General features: G+C 36.8%; 2 protein-coding genes across 4 annotated transcripts; both read right to left on the bottom strand.

The window, feature by feature from the left end:
* Positions 1-79: 79 nt before the first annotated feature.
* wdr93 (WD repeat domain 93) lies at positions 80-7854 on the bottom strand. 2 transcript variants are annotated; one of them, XM_042760739.1, is made up of 16 exons: positions 7736-7854; positions 6929-7196; positions 6611-6812; positions 6444-6508; positions 6279-6357; positions 6100-6173; positions 5734-5817; positions 5462-5652; positions 4844-4914; positions 4618-4701; positions 4357-4488; positions 3992-4199; positions 3608-3668; positions 3200-3356; positions 2570-2759; positions 87-1334 (listed from the first exon to the last, which is right to left on the bottom strand). In XM_042760739.1, the coding sequence occupies exons 2-16, from the start codon at positions 7184-7186 to the stop codon at positions 1259-1261; spliced, it is 1932 nt and encodes a 643-aa protein (XP_042616673.1). In that variant the 5' UTR covers positions 7187-7196; positions 7736-7854; the 3' UTR covers positions 87-1258. The 2 variants fall into 2 exon arrangements, with proteins under 2 accessions (XP_042616672.1, XP_042616673.1); XM_042760738.1 differs by having other exon boundaries at positions 80-1334; positions 6100-6357.
* Positions 7855-8711: 857 nt separating this feature from the next.
* On the bottom strand, positions 8712-21456 carry LOC109092872 (myocardial zonula adherens protein-like). Of its 2 annotated transcripts, none has more exons than XM_042760741.1 (14): positions 20787-21456; positions 19937-20011; positions 16039-16134; positions 14356-14514; positions 14128-14220; positions 13325-13438; positions 12504-12656; positions 11963-12088; positions 11498-11626; positions 11323-11417; positions 10318-10423; positions 10088-10171; positions 9682-9743; positions 8712-9592 (listed from the first exon to the last, which is right to left on the bottom strand). In XM_042760741.1, exons 1-14 carry the CDS (start codon positions 20853-20855, stop codon positions 9244-9246), a joined length of 1710 nt encoding a protein of 569 aa, XP_042616675.1. In that variant the 5' UTR covers positions 20856-21456; the 3' UTR covers positions 8712-9243. The 2 variants fall into 2 exon arrangements, with proteins under 2 accessions (XP_042616675.1, XP_042616674.1); XM_042760740.1 differs by having other exon boundaries at positions 9682-9788; positions 20787-21455.
* Positions 21457-22432: the final 976 nt, after the last annotated feature.

The following is a 22432-nucleotide window of genomic DNA, read 5'->3' as shown; positions in this document are numbered from 1 at the left end:
GGTCTCAAATATACACCACATCTTCTTTTTACACAGTCCAGGCTATTTCATGTACTTAGTGAACTTGGGTTTGACAGATATTTTAATACAGATCTTGTGCATTTCTTCTGGCAGCAGCAAAATGAGCAGGGATCTTTTATGTATCTACTTAACTGAAGTGTACAGTGATTTAAAATTATAGATATTGAGTATTGTTTTATGCTTATGGTAACCCTGTTTTGTCTTGTGGTTTAAAAGTTGAAATTACAATAAAATGAATTGGAACCTGAAGGTTTGCAACTGAAGGCACAGATCATTAAATTCATGCAACTCATGAATATACGGGCTGTGACCATGCAATCGTGCAATGTTCCATAACCTCACAAAAATCATGATACTGCCTCCCCACTGCCCATGGGCAGTCCAATTAAAGTAAAAATGTAACTAAAAACTTGGATAAACAAAATGACATGAATAACATGGAATGGTGGAGGATTTTAATATGCCTGAGGAAGCAAAAAGTAGTTACACTGATTAATATTAAAGCTCAAATTCAATTAAATTGATGTTCAGCACAAACGGTACTAATGTACTAATCTTGAAATGATTTGCTTGCCGGAAAAGACTTAAGTGGAGCAAATCTAAAAAACCAGTGCCTATGGCCCAACATATCAAATAAATAAGAACAATGCAACCAGAAAAACTGTGGTGACATTCAGTATAATGTGTGGGAGACACGATTAGCTATGATATTATATGAACATTTTCTGACTTCAGAACAGACCATGAGACTGTGCATAACAGATATACTAACAACTATACTGAATTTTGTTTACTTGAACTTTAAGTAGATAACAACTACTTACTGCAACTGAGCTGTAAATGTTGGAAAAATGCTAGAATCAAGTCATAATAAGCTTAATCAAATGCACAGATTCCTCATCCATATATAAACATTATATTAAGACAAATGCACATATAAACATTTGCACTGGCCTGGCTTCATGTAGAAGAGCTTCTTCTGAAAATGACATGTAATCTCCTAATAACCCTGAACTGAAATGAACTTTCATTTGAATTTCAAATGTACTGTATTCAATGTTTTTTTTTTTTTTTTTTTTTTTTTATATGACAGCAAAAATGTAAACATAGTATTTTCTCTGGCTAATTGATGAATTAATGCATGCATACATTTGATCCTCATTAATACAGAAAAAAGAAGACGCATTCTCTGTCTGTCAGTATGACTTGTCTGGATCTCTTTGTAGTATATGAAGCATCATTTAATATCACGTTTCGAAAGCTGCTCCCATTGGAAAGCCAAATTTCTTTTCCTCTCTTTCCAAGAGTCAGCTCTGCACACACAAAGACATTGCACATGTAAAGTGTACTCTGTGTTTTAAGTTGCAGTCCAAATCATTGTTAAAGGGATACTCCACCCCAAAATGAAAATTTTATCATTAATCACTTACCCCCATGTCGTTCCAAACCCGTAAAAGCTTTGTTCATCTTAGGAACTCAATTTAAGATATTTTGGATGAAAACCTGGAGGCTTGAGACTGTCCTATAGACTGCCAAATAAATAACAGTGTCAAGGTCCAGGAAAGGTATGAAAGTTGTCGTCAGAATACTCCATCTGACATCAGATGTGCAATCTGGGTTATAAGAAGCAACGGGAACACTTTTTGTAAGCGAAGAAAATAAAAAAAATGACTTTATTCAACAATTCCTTTGTCAACAGTCTCCTCTGTATCTCTCCATATCACTGTATGCTGTGTATGCTTTTCTGTATCATCCGCGCCACAAGGATGCGCTGTTTCTACATGTATTTAGCTTTGATTTGAAAGAAAACAGCGCATCCTTGTGGCGCGGATGATTTTATGGGCATTGACACTGTTATTTATTTGGCAGTCTATGGGACAGTCACAGGCCTCCCGGTTTTCATTGAAAATATCTTCAATTGTGTTCCGAAGACGAACAAAGCTTTTACGGGGGGTAAGTGATTAATGACAAAATTTTCATTTTGGGGTGGAGTATCCCTTTAATGCCAATTAACACCAAGAACGGTAACTATGAACATCAAGATTTAAAAAAATCGATTCAGATTTAGAATTTTTCCACAACAAAAGTAACAACAATAATGACACAGAAGAACAATATCATTGGAATAACTTTCAAGTCACTTTTTCTCCAGCTAATGAACGATAAAAACATTAACAGTCATTCAAAATCCTTTCTATTTTAAAACATATGCTGCAGATATGCTCACAGACCATAAGCACTCATAGAAAAAATGTTATAAAAACGTTATAGTCCATTGGTGTGGACACTAATATAATTATCATACAGAACATAGTTGTATATATAGATATAGTTAGTGTTATCATTCTTGGTGTGAATGTGCCTTTATACAGTTCATCATAAATTTTTTATGACCTCTTACCATACTCATTTAGCCCTATCTAATAATTTAACATTTGATGAACAGCTTGCATGTCACACAGGGTCTCATTTACTAAAAACTGCATACAAAAAGATTCTCAAAATTTGTTTACTTTTACTGTCTCATACTGAACTACATTTCACCAACCTTTCCTTAAAGTAAAGGTTGCAGGCCTCCTCCAAATCTGAGAGTGTGGCTCTGGTCTCTTTTTCACTTACAGCTGGACTCGCGACACGGTATAGATCCATCAGTGTGCATTCTGAAAAGCTGAAGATGAAGAGAGAGGTCTCATCCTTATTCCTATCAGTCACCTCCATCAAAGGTCTTTTTCTGTCACCTAAAAAAAATCAAGTGTTACCATGAACACAATCCTTTTTTTAAATGTCACTCAATAAATAACAAATAGTAATAAAAATGTGTCACTTTTGATGCATTGCATCACAACTTCAACAGCATAAGACGTCAATCACACAGAACAATGTAAATAATGGAATTAAAAAAAAGTCTAGAAATGTGTTTTTATAACTTGACCTCTGGGCTTTTAGAAAATGCTCTTTAAAGCATGAGACCTTGTAAAAGAAAGAAAATGGCAGAATGCATGTTTACATCAAAAAACAATGGAAAAGCAGCTCAGTAGAATGCAAAAAGGTGTTCTGTGTGAACGTCACCTACAGCAGGAATAAGAGTCAATCATATAATAATACGATATTACATATGAACATGATAGAAACTCATTTGTTGTTTTTCAGCTAAATTACTAACTTGCCTTAAGTTTACCTGAAATATATAGTTTTTGTTGGACTGGCTCAAGCAGACACACAGGTTCCCTGAGTGAGCCCAGCACATGAGTTGGAGGCAGGTTTAAGATAAATACTGGTGCTCCATCCTCCGTTTCCCATATGGATACTTGCCCATTTCTCTGCATCAAAAAAATCTAAAAACAATTTCAGGAATTAGATACATTTACATGTATGTTCTTGGAAGATACTTTCTTAATAAAGTGACTTTAGATCTTGGACTAACTGCAACTACAACAACAACTACAACTGCAAACGAAACTATTCAAGTAGATGTAGCTGTCATAAAGGTATATGTATTTTATGTATAAAAAAAAAAAAAAAAAAAAAGTAATAACACAGATATATATACATATAAATCTGAATTAGCTTGAAAATTGTATAATACCAGACACTTCAGGAAGGGCATAGGTTCAGCAACAGTGACAGAACTGCCTGTGCCTGCAGGTCTGATAAGAGACAGTCATTATATTTATTTTGATCATGTCAGGTTTTAGCATGTTAATGGATATGACAACATTAACGTATTTGGTCTTGGCAGGCAAGATTTGCAATGCATGGCAATAAATACTGCTGTAAGATATGCTGCTGCTACATTTATAGACATACATAAATCACATAGCAGATCTAGACATGTGGAACTGGGGGAGGTAGAGGGTTTCAGAGGAACTGCAGGACCAGCTTACAGCAAACACTAAACCAGACTATTAGCTATTTATACACCACATTCAGTATTTCTGAACCTGTTGTAATAACTGTGGGTATTTAGTACCTTTCAATAAGTGCAACAGTGCATGTGTCTCCTCCTCCGCCTGCTGTCACACTGTAACATGCCCCATTTCTGCAAGTGAGCACTAACTGTAGTGTGGGTAAAAAGGGACCCTGAAAGAGCGGATTGCCTGGCAACTGACTCTGCAAAAGAAGCTTCATCCTGCAAATGGCACCATCTCCTGGGATCACAATATTGGCATATGGAAATCCTGCACCACCAGAAGACAATCAGGGGTAAGATTCTTTCCCTCAGTAGGTGTCACATTGTATCGTGCCATTATATCATGGTTTATTCTTATAATTGAGAACCACACAATATATACCATAAATAATATCTCAAATCACTAAATATTAAAGCAAGCCTACCAAACCGTCTGTCCCATATAGTAACCAGCTGACCGTCAAGCCCTAGAACAATGAACCGTGTGCAGGCACTGACGGCAGAGCAGAGGATTTCCTGAGAATTAGGCCACAAAACATCTGGCCTGGGTTCACTGTCTGATCCAGGAACAGATTAAAATTTATAATTTATAAACATGACTAACAAATGTGTCTTTGTAATGTTAATATACTGTATTTTCTTTCTAATCTATGCAGTATAAATGTATAAGTTGATGGCTTGAGTACCCTTCTCTTTAAGGGTCTTCAGCAGAAGATACTCTAAGAGATTATGGCTGCCATTCCACCATAGGCACACAGCAATGGGAATATCTTCAAAGATAATTTGAAGAAATATTATAAATGCATATTCAAAGAACTGATTGTACTGTAAATTGTGATCACACACCGTTACAGGCTATATTTATCACTGAAAAACATACATGTGAAATCATCTCTTGAGTTCATGACTCACCTCTAGCTGCATTTGCTTCCCCAGACATTGAATGAAACCCCTCACGCACTAAGAAGTGAAGAGTACAGTTGCTGTAAGGAAAAAACTAATTTTGTAGTCTGAAAAAATAAATTATGAAAAGTGTAATGAAAAACTTCTTGACATCTTTTGTAACCTCTAGTGGTTCTAGTGTTTCACTGCACACATATGATCAGTTCAGCTGCTCCCTATATCCAAATTTTTCATACATTCCATCATTTCAGTTAAAACGTGGCTGCAAATTTATTAAATTAAAAGAAGGCAATGAATTAGTACAACACAGCCACAATTTACCTAAAGCAAGAGAACAAAGTAATCAAACATGGCCAAAAAAGATGCGAGAGCAAATTCATAATTTGTGGCCACGACATCTATACTTTTTTACTTTGGGGTGAAATATCACTTATATTAGATATATTCTTAGAGGTATTGTTGACACTTTCTGTTGGTTGTAATGATGGATTGTTTGTTACGTCTGTATAAAAAGATATTCATAGAATTAGTGTGGATATATTGTCAAAATACTTTTTGGGAAGACTAAATGGTATACCTCTTGAATCAAGTAAAATATGACTTCCAATACTCTTTAATCAAGCCTACCTTGGTCCTTCTGCTTTTTGCTGTGGTGTCATCACAGAGCTGGAGCTGAGGTACTTCATGAACATTTTCTTAAATGCTGCATCTTGGTTTTCCCATTGACGACTACTAATGAGGTGATTTTGGCCTGAGCCTATTATAGTGCCTTCCTCCGTCTTCTGCAGGACCTCAGATGGACTTTTCAGAGAGGTTCCGAAAACATGAACAGTAAAAGAAAGACATAACAAACTTCTGAAACAAACATTTTTTTGCAGCAGTGATTTAAACTAGATACCTGCAGGAATTTCTGGAGGTTTGATCTTCATGAGTAAGATTACTGGAGACAGTTTGGCTTCTGTGGTCTGTTGGGTTTGTGTAGCCTACAGAAGTGATGGCAAAATATGATCATATCACTGGAGTCATTTTACAAACAATGCCAGAAAAACAAATAAATGTACATGTACATACAGTATAGGAACAAACATACAGTATATTTTATTCTGAAAAAAATACATAACAGTTGAAAATGTGTCTCCTAGGAAATTGTGAATTTTGAAGTGACATCAACAATGCATCATGTTAAGATTTGTTTAAAACATAAATACAATAAACAAGAATATATAGTTTTCCAGGTAACTTTCCAACGTAACTAAAGCAGCTACCTGTTTGGTTTCCAGCTCTTTGAGCCACACATCTAGTGGGAAGCGATAGACATCCAGCCAAACAGAGCCACTGGCTTCATTGACAATACACCACAACAGCATTAATGAATCAGTAGCACTCACAGTTAACTGTATTTTTGGTTTTATATTACATTTCCATATTTTAATAGGAAATTTACATGTCATGACTGCAGCTCCAAAGTCCCCACTTCTAGACACTTCAAATTTTGCACAGATGTTTCTTTGGTTTATATCTTCCTGTGAGAAACGTAACACATATCTATTACCAACAGAAAACCAACAGCACTCAAAAAAATAAGCTCTTAACGGTATTATGAACTCACAGTTTCATTGATGACTTTTATTAAATGAATATTCTCCATGTGATGCACAAAAAGCCGTGCGATACCTAGGAGAAAATGATGTATAAAAATATGTATACATAAATAAATACAGAAAATATAAAATGGGTAGTTTTTGATGTAAACTGTCTACACTCTCAGAAAATTACCCATGTCATCCACTGTGAATAAGAGGTGTGTGGCATTTCCCAGAGAGGCACAAGAGATGCTTGTAATCTCCACTCTTTCATCCTGCCACGTTCTTACACAGGTGAGAGTGGATGAACTGATGACTGACAGACCATGAGTGTGACCCAGAAACAGGTAAAGTCCATCATCAGAGCTCACAATGCTATTAGTTCTGCCTGGAAGCTAAGAACCAAGAAACAAAGAAATCATATGTAAAATGAACATTTTGGACAAATGCATCTAAAGCACATGTGCAAAGGAATACGATGAGACCATATGAATGTGCATGTTATACATACCTTCATTTCTTTAGTAGCATTCAGCACAGGAATTTGTCTTGCTGGTTCTTCATCCCTCTTGATCTTCTCCTGCTCTGATATAACTTCCCATGCACTGTCAACAAGGTTATTTAACAGCTTACTGATCACTCTCGCAGACTCTGGTAGATTATTATCAGGCCGCTGCAGATCTGTGAAATAAGTCACATCATCGTCTTCACAACTGCTGTAATCTGATGGCTCTGGGATCTCCAAACCTCTTCTGACATTCACAGCCATCTTGTTATTTCTGGAGGGGGAAAAAAAATATGAAACTAAACTGCAGAATTAATGTTTGTCTAGATATAAATATGTCAGCATATACAAATGGACCTGAGAAAAACATTGTGTTTTGCATATGGTACTAAAGTAATATTATGTACCATAACACCATGATATTATTGGAATTACCTTCCAGTTAGTATTAGATAAACAAACATGGTGTATAATGGTGTAATCAAATAATACAAGGGTATATATATATATATATATATATATATATATATATATAATGGTAAGTGATACACCATGGCACCAACAAATAAATAAATACCAACAAACAAATAAATAAAGAATAATTCGTTCTACTGTAGCTGCAAATACATAACGTTATTTGTTTTGGGTTGCGATTTCTCATGTCGGACCTCTTGACTTCCGTAAAAAAAGAGCTAATAAAAAGGTTGAAATGATTTAGGTGGTCAATGAGATATTTTTGTGGATACTTAATATATAATCCTACCGCAACACAACAGTAATGTGAATACTATCGTTATAAACAAAACTGCTCACCGCTGAAGCTCTAGTGAAGTTCTTCCGGAATGTTAGGTTGTCATGACGACAGCCCTCCGCGGTTGCGATGACTGGAGCGGCGCGCGGTGTGACTTAACACAACGAAATAATAAACAATAAGAGTATGTCACAGCATCTTACAAAAATATGTTTTACATTAAAGTCATGAGATTTTTTAATTGTCAGTCATTTAACACAAAGTGACATTCGTGTGATGGGTCTTTCCTTAGCAGTGATAATGAAGTTTGATGCACCTTCAGCAGCACGCACTCCACGTCTACACCTGCTGCTGCTGCTGCTGCTGCTGCTGCTGACGGGATGAAGCATGCTCTCCCATACAGAGCTCCATCATTCAGTCTGGTCTCTCGACACGAGCAGAATCTGCCTACAGCACCATCAAATCTGCTCCAGTAGATTCCTGCTGACAGTAAAATCTAAACAAGCTGCATGCCAGATTGAAGACTTCTGTTAAAAAATATTACTACTACTGTTATTGTGCTATTTACTACGCCTTAACTTTTTTGTTTTTCAGTTAACACTCATTAAAGTTTGAGATATAATAAGAAGACATCAATTGGAAGCACATGCCTAGCTGACCAAAATAAAGGGAGATTTTAAAAAGGTTTTTCTTTTCTTTTTCAGATAAATAGGCCTATAACCTTAGTTCAAAAAATACAATGAGTTGTAGGTTTGGACATTTTATTTATTGAACAATATACCCACTTATGTGTAAATATAGTGCTCGGTGAGTGAAAAAATATTAATATCAAATGTAGTCTACAGTATAAACATTCATTTGCAGTCATCATAAAATATGATTTTGGCAACTGAAGTGAGTCTTCAGAAAAGCGCATTAAGACGTTAACGCTTTGAACAATCCACAGATGCCTGCTTCCTCTCAGCAGTCTTCACTCTGTGCTTGGGTAATGCACTCTGGTCTAGAACAATGGGGTCTATAACCAATGCTTTTTTTTTCTTTTACTGGAATTCTGAATGTTTCGAGTTGTCAAAATCAGGTTGAGTCTTTGCATCAGTAACTCCAGGGAGAAAAGTGCAACAGAGAGTGAGACTATACTAATGTCAACAATTCTCTTAGTACAATAAAAAAGAACCATTTAAACACATTAATACACATTGAAGCAAAAAAAAAAAAAGTATTGAGCTTTGATCACAATTGACAGCTACCATCATTCCTTTTCTCAAACATAGAGCCTATTATTGAGTTTTTTATATTACAAAATAATATTTGGTGTAATACCCTTTAGAAAATAATCTAAATATGGTCTCAGAAAAAATGTAAATATAAATAGATAATTGTAAAATATAGAAAGCTATCACATAAAATCACTAGTTTTTTGGTAAACAAAGCAAAATAGAGTACATCAGTATATACTATCAAAATAAGTTATTCACAGATCAGTATGTTATTTACATATACTGTACTGTTATGCTACATAAACAGTAAAAAACAACAACAATACTTCATGTCCCATAAGCTGAAACTTCATTCAGTCAATGTTCAGTTTCGAGCTCATCTCCATCAGCTTCATAAAAGGAGTGCAGATCTGTGACGGGCTGGTTCTCGCTCTAGGACTGCTGGTAGAGGACAGTTCTGAGCCTGTTGGAGATTCGGAGTCCCCGTCTTCATGGCTGGTCTGAACATAACTTGAAGCTGGAGGTGCCGTTTGTGTGGGACTGGTTGCAGTTTCTTGTGTATGTAGTACACTGGAGCGCAGCATTGTGCTGTACTGGCCAGGAGAGTATTTAAGAAGACTATAGTTCAGTCTGCTAGAGGATCTTGGGGCCGATGAGATGGGGCTGGGTTGGACAGGAGCGACATACGGCTGCTCCTCAGATCTATGCACACATGGAGAGCATGTGAGTAAAAGCGTGGCCTTGAAAACAGTTTTAAATGTCTTATGGCAAGGTGATCTTGCGCTCATTACCTAATGGGGAGGTCACAGCCAACTCCAATGTCCCGGGTGGCTGCTTTAGTCTGAGATGCTCTCTGTATAGACATAAAATACTTCAACTTGTCTCCTAACTCATTATTCTAGGAAAAGAAGCAAAGCAAAGGACAGAGTCAGACCATAGGCATGGGGAAAATAAGGAAAGAATTAATTTCACAGACATATAAAGAGGACACTGGACAAAGACTGATTCAATTTAGGGGTGTGAGAAATCTGAATGGCAACCAAAGGGACTTGAAGAGCCCAGCTGACAGAACAGCAATGAATTCAGGAGTAGTCACATTAAGGATGCTTATTCCAACCATTCTGTGCCTTTCTAGATTGGTAAAGAGGAGGGGCATGCAAAAATCACATCCTGCTAAATGGAAACCGTTGTTCTTACCTCACATTCCACAATGGCAATCCTGTCCAGCAACTCAGCGATGAACATATCCTTCTGTGCAACTTTCGCTCTCAGTGTTTCAACCTGCGGAATTGTTTGTTTGGTTTATAATTAAAAAGACTGAATTACAATAATGGTGTCACGATTTCTTGAAAGAAAATTTTTGGATTCATTTTGTGTACACAGTATACTCTTTATTAGCAGAACGACCAGTCTCTGTAAATCCTCACCTCCTCTATCATGGCCTTGACCTTCCTCTGTTGAGAGAACACCATGTCGTTGAGATGCTTTATTCGCTCTCTCAGTTCTGCTGCTTCTGCTTTCAGCTGCTCCGACCTGAGAAAGAACACGTTGCTTAGGAGTGATAGAATATACCCAATAAAATACTAAAATACTAAAATACAACTTAGTATTATTGGGTATTGTTCAGTATTATTGGGAGCTTTTTGGGAGAAAAAAACCCCCAAACAAACAAACAAACCTAAACAAAAATTAATTGCACAGATTTCTGCAATTAATTGTGATTAATCATAACATAAAAATGTATAAAATTAATTTATTTATGTATTTATTATTTTCACACTGAATCTCCAAATTAATGTATTTTAAAACAATATTTTTTACACTAAATACTATAAATGAAGGCCGGTATCACTGATGCCAGCACTGATTTTTTTTTTTTCTGGGAATAAAACCAGTAATTATAGTCATTTGTCATTACAGTATAACTGAAGGCCAGAGCTTTACTACAAATTATTAGACTTTTTCTTATTTATCGATTATTTACTATTACATAACATTAAAAATATTATAACTACTTTTAATTTAAGTGAACCTTAAACAATATTCACACAAACCCATTATAATAAATGTGACATTTAGCCATGCTTGTGTTTGGTGATGTTTCCGTCTCTGTCAGTCCTCTAACAGGTATCAAGGATGTAAGGAACATGTAAGACATGCTCAAGTAATATAAATTCTTCAGAAAATGGGGGGAAAATGAATTCTGGTTGTCTGAGTTTATTTTAAAGCATTAAAAAGCAAATATTAATCACAGAAAATTCATGCATTATTATTATTTCTTTGCCCTACTTATACTTATTATATGGTGTCTGGTTATTATAGATCTTAAACTGTCCACTGAAACCTTCCTGAATTAAGGAAACATGACATCACCACTGGTTCCAGATGCAAACTTAGTATAGTTTAAGTAGCCTACACATTAAATGTCTTACTGTTTGGCCACAGCTTTGTCTGCATGGTCAGTTTGGTCCAAACCATGTAAGCGTTGTTCACATTCACAAAGCTTTTTTATCAGGTCACCTTTCTCCTGTTATAAAGAGAGAAGTGCTGTATAAAAAGTTTCCTTCAGGGTAACAGGCAAAGGCTGAGACAACTGATATTATTTACCTGAGCCATACAGTTTAGTAGCCTCTCAACCTCTGCAATTCTTTGATCTCTATCAGCGATCTTTGCCTCAGCTATCTGAGCATTCCTCTCCGCCTCCTCAAGCCTCCTCATGTAGTCATCAAGCTGTGCCTGTGGACATAAAGGTCAGAACTTCATGCATTTATTCTCGCTGAAATATTCACTTTTACCCCTAGATGGCACCCGTACTTAGAAAAAAAGTCAACATTTTTCTCTTTTCCCTGGTGAATAACTACAGATGTTTCCTGTTATGAGATTGGAATCCTTACGCCCTGCTTGTGAAGTATAATACAAATGTAGTCTTTATACAGTGTGTCTGTAGGTATTACAATCTTTCAAAAGTCACAGACATTAAAGCGAATGCACATTAGCATGCAGTGCAGCTCTTGCTGAACTAGCTGGACAGTAAGGCATTGTGAGTGTCTGTTTGTTTGGTTATATCTGTACCTGCAGAGCCTCTATCTCCTCTCTGTACTTCCTCTGCTGTTCTTGCAACTGTTCCTCATATTCCCTCTGTAGCTGAGCACTCAGCTCTTTCAAAGCTTGAGTCTTGGCCTCCTGAGAAGTCTCCACCTACATACAAAAAGCATTTTAGTTGTCACATGTTAAAAACCATGCTATTTATGTAATAAATTGACATTTTGAACTTTTGAACACAAATATTCCATGTACAGTACACGCTTAAAAATAATGGTTTCAAAGAAATAAGGTTTTCAGAGCAATGCTGGCTCCCTCAAAGACCCTTTCAGTGAGCCATTTTTTTCTTGGTGTGAAGAACATTTTAGATGAAGTATAGGATGTCACACTGCAGGACACAGCTGTCAATAGGTGTTAGATCTCTGTTTTCTACCATGAAATGTATTTCTGTTTTTAAAGAGCAATGTTTCACTAATGAAAAGGAACAAAGTACCATGGTATTAGGATGTCTGTGATAAGAAGGGTTTGCATAATAATAAAAGCGCTGTGTAATATGTGTTTGTGTGTGCACCTGATTTTTGAGAGACCGGTTTTCAGCCTGTGCTGCTGCTAGTTGTCTTTCTGTTTCCTTGAGTTTTTCCTCTGTCTTCTCCAACGATCTTTCAAGAGCTTTCGTCTCATCGCTGTTGCCCACACGATTTTGACAGCTTTCCAGCAATGATTTCTAAAACAGCCATCATCAACAGCAGCAGCAAATATAAAGTTATTTTCTAAAAGCATGTGTATGCTGGCAGTAAAAAAATAAGAAGTTTTTTTTTAACATCTTTCTCTTGTGAAATTTAAAGGGATACTCCATCCCAAAATTAAAATTTTATCATTAATCACTTACCCCCATGTCGTTCCAAACCCATAAAAGCTCCGTTTGTCCTCGGAACACAATTTAAGATATTTTGGATGAATGGACATAGGCGACCGTTGACAAAGGAATTATAGAATAAAGTCGTTATTTTTGTTTCTTCGCTTACAAAAAGTATTCCCGTCGCTTCATATAACCCAGATTGCACGTCTGATGTCAGATGGAGTATTCTGAAGACGACTTTCATACCTTTCCTGGACCTTGACACTGTTATTTATTTGGCAGTCTATGGGACAGTCTCAAGCCTCCAGGTTTTCATCCAAAATATCTTAAATTGTGTTCTGAGGACAAACTGAGCTTTTACGGGTTTGGAACGACATGGGGGTTAGTGATTAATGACAAAATTTTCATTTTGGGATGGAGTATCCCTTAAAATGTTGACCAGTCTAAGCATGTTGTCTACAAAAACAATGTCAAGAGTTTTTCTGAACAGAACAAGCCTTTGTCAGTTGGCAGTGACCACACTGATTGTGTACCTGTAGATCAATGTTTGCAGATAAGAGGGAGCTGTTCATGTGGTCGAAGCTCTCCATAGCTACCCTTCTCGTCCTCACCTCTGACTCAAGGTAACGCTTATGAGAGTTGGCTGCCTGGGAAAAACACAGTCAGCACATTGAGAACTTGTCATACCACTATAAAATGTATTTTTTATGAAGCCTGACAGGGTAAGGTTTTGTGGTAGATAATATTCATAGGTATTATTACACAGCTCTGTGGAATACTGATTGGTTAACTGCAACAACCAGGAACTGAAATAAGGTCCTGCTTTCATGTCTCTTGTATCAGTCCGTGGACTTGCTCTCTCTTGTTTCATACAAACACAACTGCCAACAAAATCACGCAGAAATGTGTACCTCGTTACTAGGAGAGCATTGACTCCTCCAGACCGCAAATCAGGCCAAAGTAATTTGTGCAAAATTCCTGTAGTTTACTCAAAGCACTTCAGTATTAATATTACTGTAATAATTTGCATGGTTTGTCTTATCGCTGAGCTAAATTCTAAATGTATTTTTAAAATTATTATTAGTGCATTTTTATTTTGTAGAATTCGTTTTATTTATTTTAAATTAGAAAATAATTTCAGATCAATATTTCAGGTCCACATATATATATATATATATATATATATATATATATATATATATATATTGATGAATAGCTGTGTAATATGCTGTGTCAGTCAGCCTGTCATTATTGCATAATAAAACCCAACAGGATGGTCAGGGTGGCTGGTGCATTATTCCTTCCTTAAACATTTGCCATGCTGTGTTTTGCTCACCTTTAATTCCTGAGTTAATGTTTGCACTGATTGTTGCATCCCTCCAAACTGGCCATACATCCGCTCTCTGACTTTTTCCAAAGAGTCACGTACTTTGAGATAAGAATGGTTTTAAGTTATCTGCTTGCTGAATAGCATCAAGTATCTGCTAACTAGTTAAGCAATAAATAGTCTTATAGCTGCAAGTTACATTTAGCTAGGTAGCAAAAGAAAAGTCTCTGCACTTACCTCTCTGATGTACCTCATCTCATCCCTCAGGTGACTGACAGACAACTCGCGTGCCATCACTTCCTGTTGGTGGCTGGTGTGTGTGCTCTGCACCATGCCATAAACTCTGGACCCGTGCTGAGCAGGCTGTTCCCGACCGATGCCATTGGTCATGGGGTGCTGAGGGAATAGGACCATAGGGCTCAGATTTCAGCTTGTGAATGTGTTTAAAAGGAGAGTGTGACACTGTTGTGTTTACAGCTGTGTGTGTATGCCTTTTAGAACATCCTGGTTGCAAAATTAGAGTGAGACTGATAGACTATATTTGCGAGCGACACACTCTGGTATTTTAAGTATTGCTGCTGAGTGTTCACAAAGAGAGGTTGGGATGCAGACAGTCAGAATGGTCCTGAGCGAGGGTGTCGTATTTCTGCATGCCAGTCGGAAAGAATAAAAATAATCTTTTATATCTACAGGTTCACCATGAATATATGAAAAGGAACTTGAAACTTGGAATGCTGTTGTGTTAACATTATACAGGGAAAGTACACAGAGAAAATATTTCTTTCTTGACAATGCCAAGAGAGAAGGAAAGTGAAGTGAAAAAATTGTCACAATAGCAAACCCCAGTAGCAACTAAAGGTGAGAAGATATCGCTCAAGGGCACAGCGATGGGGATCAATGACCTTATGATTTATTCTGGTTCTGCTGCAGGATTCTGGGACCTTTTTACACTGGGTCACTTATGTCTCTAAGATTTAGTGTCTAAAGGAGTCATATTTCATGTTTTGCATGCCTTGAGAGAACTCTTTTGTGATATGTTTAATAAGTGAACAAGCATTTTACTGTGCAAAGAAAGCCCTGAAGTCATACTGTACAGATACCCTTCAGCTCATGCTTGCTTTGCAAATAATAATGCACTGAGCTCAAATATCTTTTTTGCGAAACCAGCATCTGTGTTTTAAACTACAACACTAACATAGATAAAATTACTCATAATATTACCGGGTGACAAAAAACATTCATATATTTACTAAAATACTGCGTCTACTATCATTCAAAATGTTTAGGTTGGTAAATAGGCCTCTCTCTCTCTCTCTCTCTCTCTCTCTCTCTCTCTCTCTCTCTCTCTCTCTCTCTCTCTCTCTCTATATATATATATATATATATATATATATATATATATATATATATATATATATATATATATTATTTTTTGATAAAAGTATCTCATGCTAACCAGATGTGCATTTATTTGATCAAAAACAACAACAATATTATGAAATATTATTCAAATTTTCAATTTGTTCTATTTTATATATATTTTAAAATGTATTTTTAAAATGTATTCCTGAGATTGTAAACCTGAACATTACTTCAGTCTTTAGTGTGACATTTCAGAAATTATTCTAATATGCTGATTTGGTGCTCAAGAAACATGTCTTCTTCTTATCAACGTTGCTTAATATTTTTTTCAGGATTCTCGGATGAATAGAAAGTTCCAAAGAACAGCATTTATTTAAAATAGATATCTTTTGTAATATTTTACATGTCTTTACTGTCACTTTTTATTAATTTTTATGTGTCCTTGCTGAATTTTTGACGGTCATAGACTGAAATATTAGAAGAATTCGAATATGAATCTTTAAAGAAGCATGGGTAATAGTAGTTTGGGTTTGCTTGTGTTCTCAGAAGCTGTCATACCTTGTCTGCTTGTTGAGGTGATTCTCTCCCAGGGGGCCTTTCTCTCTGCATGAGCCCATTTTTCTTTTTCCAGGGACCATTAGCCAGTTTCTCGCCCTGTGATATGACATATTTTATTTTCATAGGTCTTATCAAAATTTTCAGACATGTTGATGCTTTGGTGATACTTAGAAAACCAATATTACAGATTGTTGAGGTAAAGGCATTATCAGAGGTTTTGCCCTTGCCAGATGTCTTGCAACAATTCAAGTTCTACTTCTACAAAGCTTTCCCGTTTATGAGAAACCATATTCCATCTCTTACATGTGTGCTATTTTCACATCATACTGAGGTGGAACAACATTGCTGAAGTCCAGCAGTGATCACACTCTCAGGGTGTGGTATTCCCCTTTCTCTTCTCAGGGCATAGTTTCTCAGAACTGTAATCTCATTCATGTCATGACCACACCTCCTCAGCGCTCCTCTCCAAAATAAAGCACAGAGCTTCAGCTTCTTCACTGACAGAGACTGAATTCTGTCTCAACCTTTAGGGCGAATATGAGAATATCTCTTCATTAGAATATAGAATGAGATGTTGAGAAAACACGATTAATGTTTCCGTCTGATTCAGACTGAAGGGGAGCAATGTGTGGGAGAGGGTGGAGACAAGACAGAATAATGATGCCAGTGTTGTTTATGGCCTTCTGCACTGGACTCCACTGAAATTGACAGATAATCCACCAAAACACAAGCTCATGAGACTAAGTTTGATGTACTCAAACAAGAGAGCATTTAAAATGTTGAAAACAGGACCTCATGCGTAGTGATATGAGTTATGTGGAGAAATATTTGTGAATCATTTTGGGGATATAATTTAGCCAAATAAATCTAACAGAGGAGTTAACCTTCTGGGCTGGCCATCCTGATATTACAGTGCAGCATTATTGCTTTTAAAAAATGGTTACTTCATAATAAAGTATTAAAGGGATAGTTCACAAAAAAAAGCTTCATTATTTACTCACCCTCTTGTTGCTCCAAAACCAAACAACTTTAGTTCACGAATTAACATATTAAAAGATTAAAAATTTAAAGAATTCTGTCCATCCATTAAAATGCTGATGCTTAAAAAAGTTAATAAAGGCATAAAATTTTAAAATAAAATTTGTTTTACATGACATGATAAAATGTTTCAAAGTCTTACTGTTTTGAAGCAACATGAAGGTGAGTAAAAGAGGACAAAACTTTCAATTTTAGGTGAACTATATCTTTAAATGAAATAATTTTATTCTCTGCATACTATGCACCTCTACTAAAGTGCCTAACCTTACAATGACAGACAACACTAACAAAGTTCAGCTGCATTAAACTTTCATGCTCATTTTGACAATATTTCTGTGCACAATATTAATATACAAATATAGCACTATATATCTGTCATCTTAGCCCAAGTAATAAAAGCATGTGTTTTCCCTGTTTCATATTCTACCTTGCTCATGTAATCTTACTGATTGAATTGAACACTATTCAATGAGCTTTATTGTTGTTGTGTAAAGATATGCTCAAGGGTGTAAACTCAAGTCTAACATCTGTGTTTTAAAGAACAGTAGGCTATATCTGTTTGCATGCAGCTGGAGGTGTTGATACAGCTACCCACTCCAGCTTTGCTGAGACCAGCGCCGATTACTTGAATGCTTTTATGAGAAATACAGGCCATGGATCAATGTGAATTTCAGATCTTCCTGTAACCCAACAGGTGTAACTCTGGCAATTCAGGCCACAAGTAGACTAGTATCCCATGGAGGATAGGATTACACACACACACACACACACACACACACACACACACACACCCATCTTAATTTTACAGTGGGTTCTTGTCTTGGTTCTTTGTTATGGCAGTAACAGAATATCTAATGTCTTTGCACTACACTAAACTGTCATTTTCCCTCTCCTTAGTTTGTCTTCCTTTGACCTTGTTTCACTTTTGTATAGTTATGTCACTATTAATGTTGCAAAGGACTACATACAGTATAAAAGGCCTCTATATTCAAAATCTATGCAAAATCCCAATGTAAACCTTGACTATCACCCAAATACCAAATATCCATACCTGGAAGGTTTTTCTACACATATCCAATTAACATTAACATAAAGGTTAATGAAACTTAAATATTCTCAAATATGCTGACAATGAAAACTCATTAGAAGCTTATCTAAATTCCTAAAGGTGCAATCACATTAGCAAATTTTCAGCAAAATTTCAATGGGAGAAAAGGTTCATAGTCAATAATGAAGCAATGTATGAAGTACAGTACCACTCACATACAGGTCACTGTCAAACGAAGCCGCTTTCTTTTGGCAAATTTGTCTGACAAACTCTTTGTGGGTAGTGTTGTGTGATTGTAGTGTAGTCTTTCACCCTCACTTGAAATTCCCAATCGAACTGGCCATTAGCAGTTCTTCATCAGGCAGGCCTGGGTTTGGTGTATTGATGCTACACACAGCAAAATGGCCACAGCTAGCCCTTCCCATGAGACAGACACTAATAAAGCCATCAACAGTTTTAAGCTGGCAGAGCTCCTGGATTTATACTTCTCATTATAATATAGTATCTGAGTTGTGAAAGAGCATGATGTTCCCAAAGCAGCTCCTATCAGAGACCAAACAGGGCGGATATCAGTTGAACTTCAAGGACTAAGAGCTGCAGGGTGCAAGATCCAGGCCAAAGTACAGATCAAACCTCTCATGTACATGCAGACACACCTCTCTTGACTTCTTTCCCCATACGCCACTGTCTGTAGAAGGCTAACAGCAACTACTGTCAAATACACCAATTAATTTGTCACACAGACTAACCTGTATATGTAAACAAGCTTAAAATTAACTTTACCTCCCTTGGTAAATAGGTGACTCAATTTCATGAGCCTTGTTTCGTGTGAGTCTGAACTTTGGGGGCAGGAGATATTTATCTGCATGAAGCCTAACTTGCTTCTAAACATATTGGCTTAGTTAGTAAAGTGGCATTTAACTATGAATTCTTTGCCTGCATTTTAAAGAATGTGGGCATATCTGCATGTTTTTTATCAGTAAAGGTTAGTGACATGTTACAGCCTAGGCAGTATGGACCTATGATGCACAAACCAAGTGACAGACCAAAAAGAAGGAAACAGTCTCTGATTTATCTCTCTGAAACACTGACCCAACATTCACAGACAAGACAATGTTGAAAAGTTCCTGAAATTCCTTTCTGAAATTCTATCTTTCGCACGCTTAAAAGATAAGCCTAAAGGTAAATCCTTAATTAAACCCTACAATTATTATTATTGTTTATTTTTTGATCCCTTTTGCCAATCATCTGGTCATATACTGTATACGGTGTAAATATAAATAAATAAATATCCATACTACTACTTAAGATTACAACCAAGTAAGATTTTTTCATGTTTTTGCAAGAAGTCTTTAATGCTCACCAAGGCTGCATTTATTTGATCCAAAATACAGTAAAATTGTAAAATATTAAAACAGTTTACAATAACTGTATTCTAAAAAGTGCAAAACATTTTTTAAAATAAAAAGTTCAATATATTTAAATTGCTGAAAATGTCATACAGACTAAAGAAAACATCTTTATCCACTGACCCCTCGGAGCTCTTTCAGGGACCACAGAGCCCAAGTTAAAAACCTTGGCTCAAGATCATCTCTAGCTGATCTGTCATAACGTAAAGAAATCAGCCATTTATGTTATCTTGTTGAGCTTATCCTGTTATCAGGCCATCATGCCATTTGTGGTGCTGGCCAAACAGATTGAGGACTGTGTGAAGTCAGTGAAAAGAGGAAGTCTGTTATTTATGAAGAGATGGCTTGCGCCAATCTGTCTGGCTGCAAGAAGTTTACTGAAAAATGCTAAAGTGATACTTACGGAGCTGACAGATTCATTCTGAGTTTTAGGACTGTCCTCAGGCCGGAGGGTTAATCTGAGATGCCTGATTCTCCTCTGGTGGACGTCACACATAAACAGGATGCAAAAAACAAACAGACAGACAAACAATGCTTAGTCCCAATCTTAGTTTAATTAGGCAAACAATGGGATGATTGTTATCCCAGGAGAAAATGGGAGCAATTTCACTGAAACCAAAACAAAAACTTAAAGTCATGTCAAGGATAACACTTATCTATCGTGAGAAATGTCGAGCATGAGAAGAAAAAAACAAGCTGCTCTAAGTGATTTTAATCACTGAGACAGATAGAATAACAAAACGGTATTAAAATATGACCGCCCATAAACACTTCAATGATTAATCACTTCAGCTGTGGCCATCTATTCAATTCAAATCAATAACTACTACAGTCAAAAATGTGGTTCTCAGCGGTTTGATGCCCTCTCTGCCAGTTAGTGCCATCTGAGAGGGTGTCAGTTGATTAGCTGTAAGAATGTCTCTGAATGGCAGCTGACCGCAGCAACAGCGGCTGAGCGCCAGGCCCTGATAAAATAAACATGACAGGGCCTTGCCTCCCAGTACAGTGGCTCTTATTACAGGCCCCTTTCTGAATAACACAACGCTGCCTCGCACACGTCAACAACATCCGATTTAGCTTTGATATAGATGAGCCATAAGAGCACAGTCCAGTGCATGAGTGACAGCTGAGGGACATAATAGGACAGAAACTGAACCAAACATAGGCAAACAAACTGAGAATCAGTTATAATCAGACATTCGCAAAGAAACAAAGTTAAAAAGAGTAAGAAAACGTGAGTGAGTGTTCCCTACCTCATTGAGGTCTGGTATCTCAGTGGTGGTTGTGGTGCTGATGGCACCAGCCGTGCCATTTTGCAGCATGTCTCCTTTGCACTGTCCACGCGACACGTCCACACAAACACTGTCAATGTCTGCCCTCACCACCGCAGGCTACACACCAAAGGAGGAGAAACTAGTGTGTGTGTGTTTGTGTGAAAGGGGAAGAATGAAAAAAGCTCCCTTCAACAGCTCTGCCAGAATTCCATCCCCCGGATAAGACTGGAGACAGAAAGGGAGGGAAAAAGAGGCTCAGTATTCCAATATGCAGAGGTCAGTAGAAACACAGCCCTCCAGTGTGCAGACAACTCCAGAGTGACAGCGTCCCATATACACTAGACTGAGAGAGAGAGAGAGAGAGAGAGAGAGAGAGAGATGTCAGTCTTTCAGTATCTCTGCTGGCTACTGTACGTAAGCATTGTTTCCCATCAGACCTGTCGAGCAACATTTCACCTGTGTGAGTTCTTCAGCTCCCACCTACCTGTAGCTGGCTGTTTTCATGGGGTGGGGTTGATGGCATTGGGGTGGAGCCCTCTCCATTTCTACACAGGAAGGCGTCACACCTAAGGCCAGTTTCCCCACTTTTAATTTTAGTGTAGCTTGTGTTATAATGCTTAGAATAATTGTTGTGGATTTAAATTGAATTGAATTTGGTAATTGGATCATATCAGTGACTAAATATAAGAAGTAGGAACAAACAGAAAAAAAACAAAACTTCTGTTATCATTTACTCACCCTCATGTCACTCCAAACTTGTTTGACTTTTATTCATCTGTGGAAAGTTAAAAATGACTTTTTTAGAAACGTCTCAGTGTTTTTGTCGATAGGTTTGAAACTTATTTATAGACTGGGTGGTGGCACATGCACAACGCAGGGCTTAGCATCTCTCCAGCTTTTGCAAATTATTTCTTATTTAAATAGTTATTTTCAGTTCAGATGTATATACACATATATACATGTATATATTATATTTATTTAACATTTGCACTTCTGGTTAGATGCGAACTGCATTTCATTGGCTCTGTACTTGTACTCTGCACAATGACAATACAGTTGAATCTTATCTAATCTAATCTTGCAACAATTAAAAAAAGTATGAATATGGGTAGTGTGGATGAAATCCTGACGTACTAAATCGGCCATGTTGTGACTGTTACATGGCCTACCAGTGTCAAAAAGTGTTAATCAGATGCACACTTCAGATTCTCGCTGAAAATAGTAGGTCATCTAGGTACTTTTTGCTTTTAATGTTTTATGAATACTATGAATTCGGACAAACTACTTACATCACATACTGGTTTTCTCCTACTATAGTAGCGAAGCATGCATATTCGAACACAGTGAGAATGTTTATTTTTGGGTGAACTATCCCTTTAATAGTTTTAATTATGATAAATTACCTGTAATAAAAAACGCAGAACCCAAATGATGCTGCAGTTAGGCTGCACTGCAGATGCCTTGAACTTTGCTAGAAGAAATCTTTAATCTGTGTGATTTTGTTTGCTTAACATATCTCTCAAAGTGCACAAGTTGTAGGTCAATCATTAATCTTGGAAACATGAGCCAGTTTAATCATTAACCCTCCATTTTTGTGAGATTCACCCTTTGGAAAACAAATACAG

This window comes from Cyprinus carpio, chromosome A7 (assembly GCF_018340385.1).
Source record: "Cyprinus carpio isolate SPL01 chromosome A7, ASM1834038v1, whole genome shotgun sequence".
Lineage (NCBI taxonomy): Eukaryota > Metazoa > Chordata > Actinopteri > Cypriniformes > Cyprinidae > Cyprinus > Cyprinus carpio.
The sequence above is the reverse complement of the archived record's forward strand: the minus strand, read 5'-3'. Positions and strand labels throughout refer to the sequence as shown.

Bases quoted from the DNA above. Each gene is read 5' to 3' on its own strand.
- wdr93 (XM_042760738.1), bottom strand. From the start codon at position 7,186: ATGGCTGTGAATGTCAGAAGAGGTTTGGAGATCCCAGAGCCATCAGAT. The intron at 6,813-6,928 runs GTATGTATAACA...CTTGGTTCTTAG, and splicing joins ATGCTACTAAAGAAATGAAG to CTTCCAGGCAGAACTAATAG. The intron at 4,489-4,617 runs GTACTCAAGCCA...TTCCTGGATCAG, and splicing joins GAAGACCCTTAAAGAGAAGG to ACAGTGAACCCAGGCCAGAT.
- LOC109092872 (XM_042760740.1), bottom strand. From the start codon at position 20,855: ATGCTGCAAAATGGCACGGCTGGTGCCATCAGCACCACAACCACCACT. The intron at 20,012-20,786 runs GTAGGGAACACT...GACGTCCACCAG, and splicing joins AGATACCAGACCTCAATGAG to AGGAGAATCAGGCATCTCAG. The intron at 10,172-10,317 runs GTGAGGATTTAC...ACAATTCCGCAG, and splicing joins TCAAGGCCATGATAGAGGAG to GTTGAAACACTGAGAGCGAA.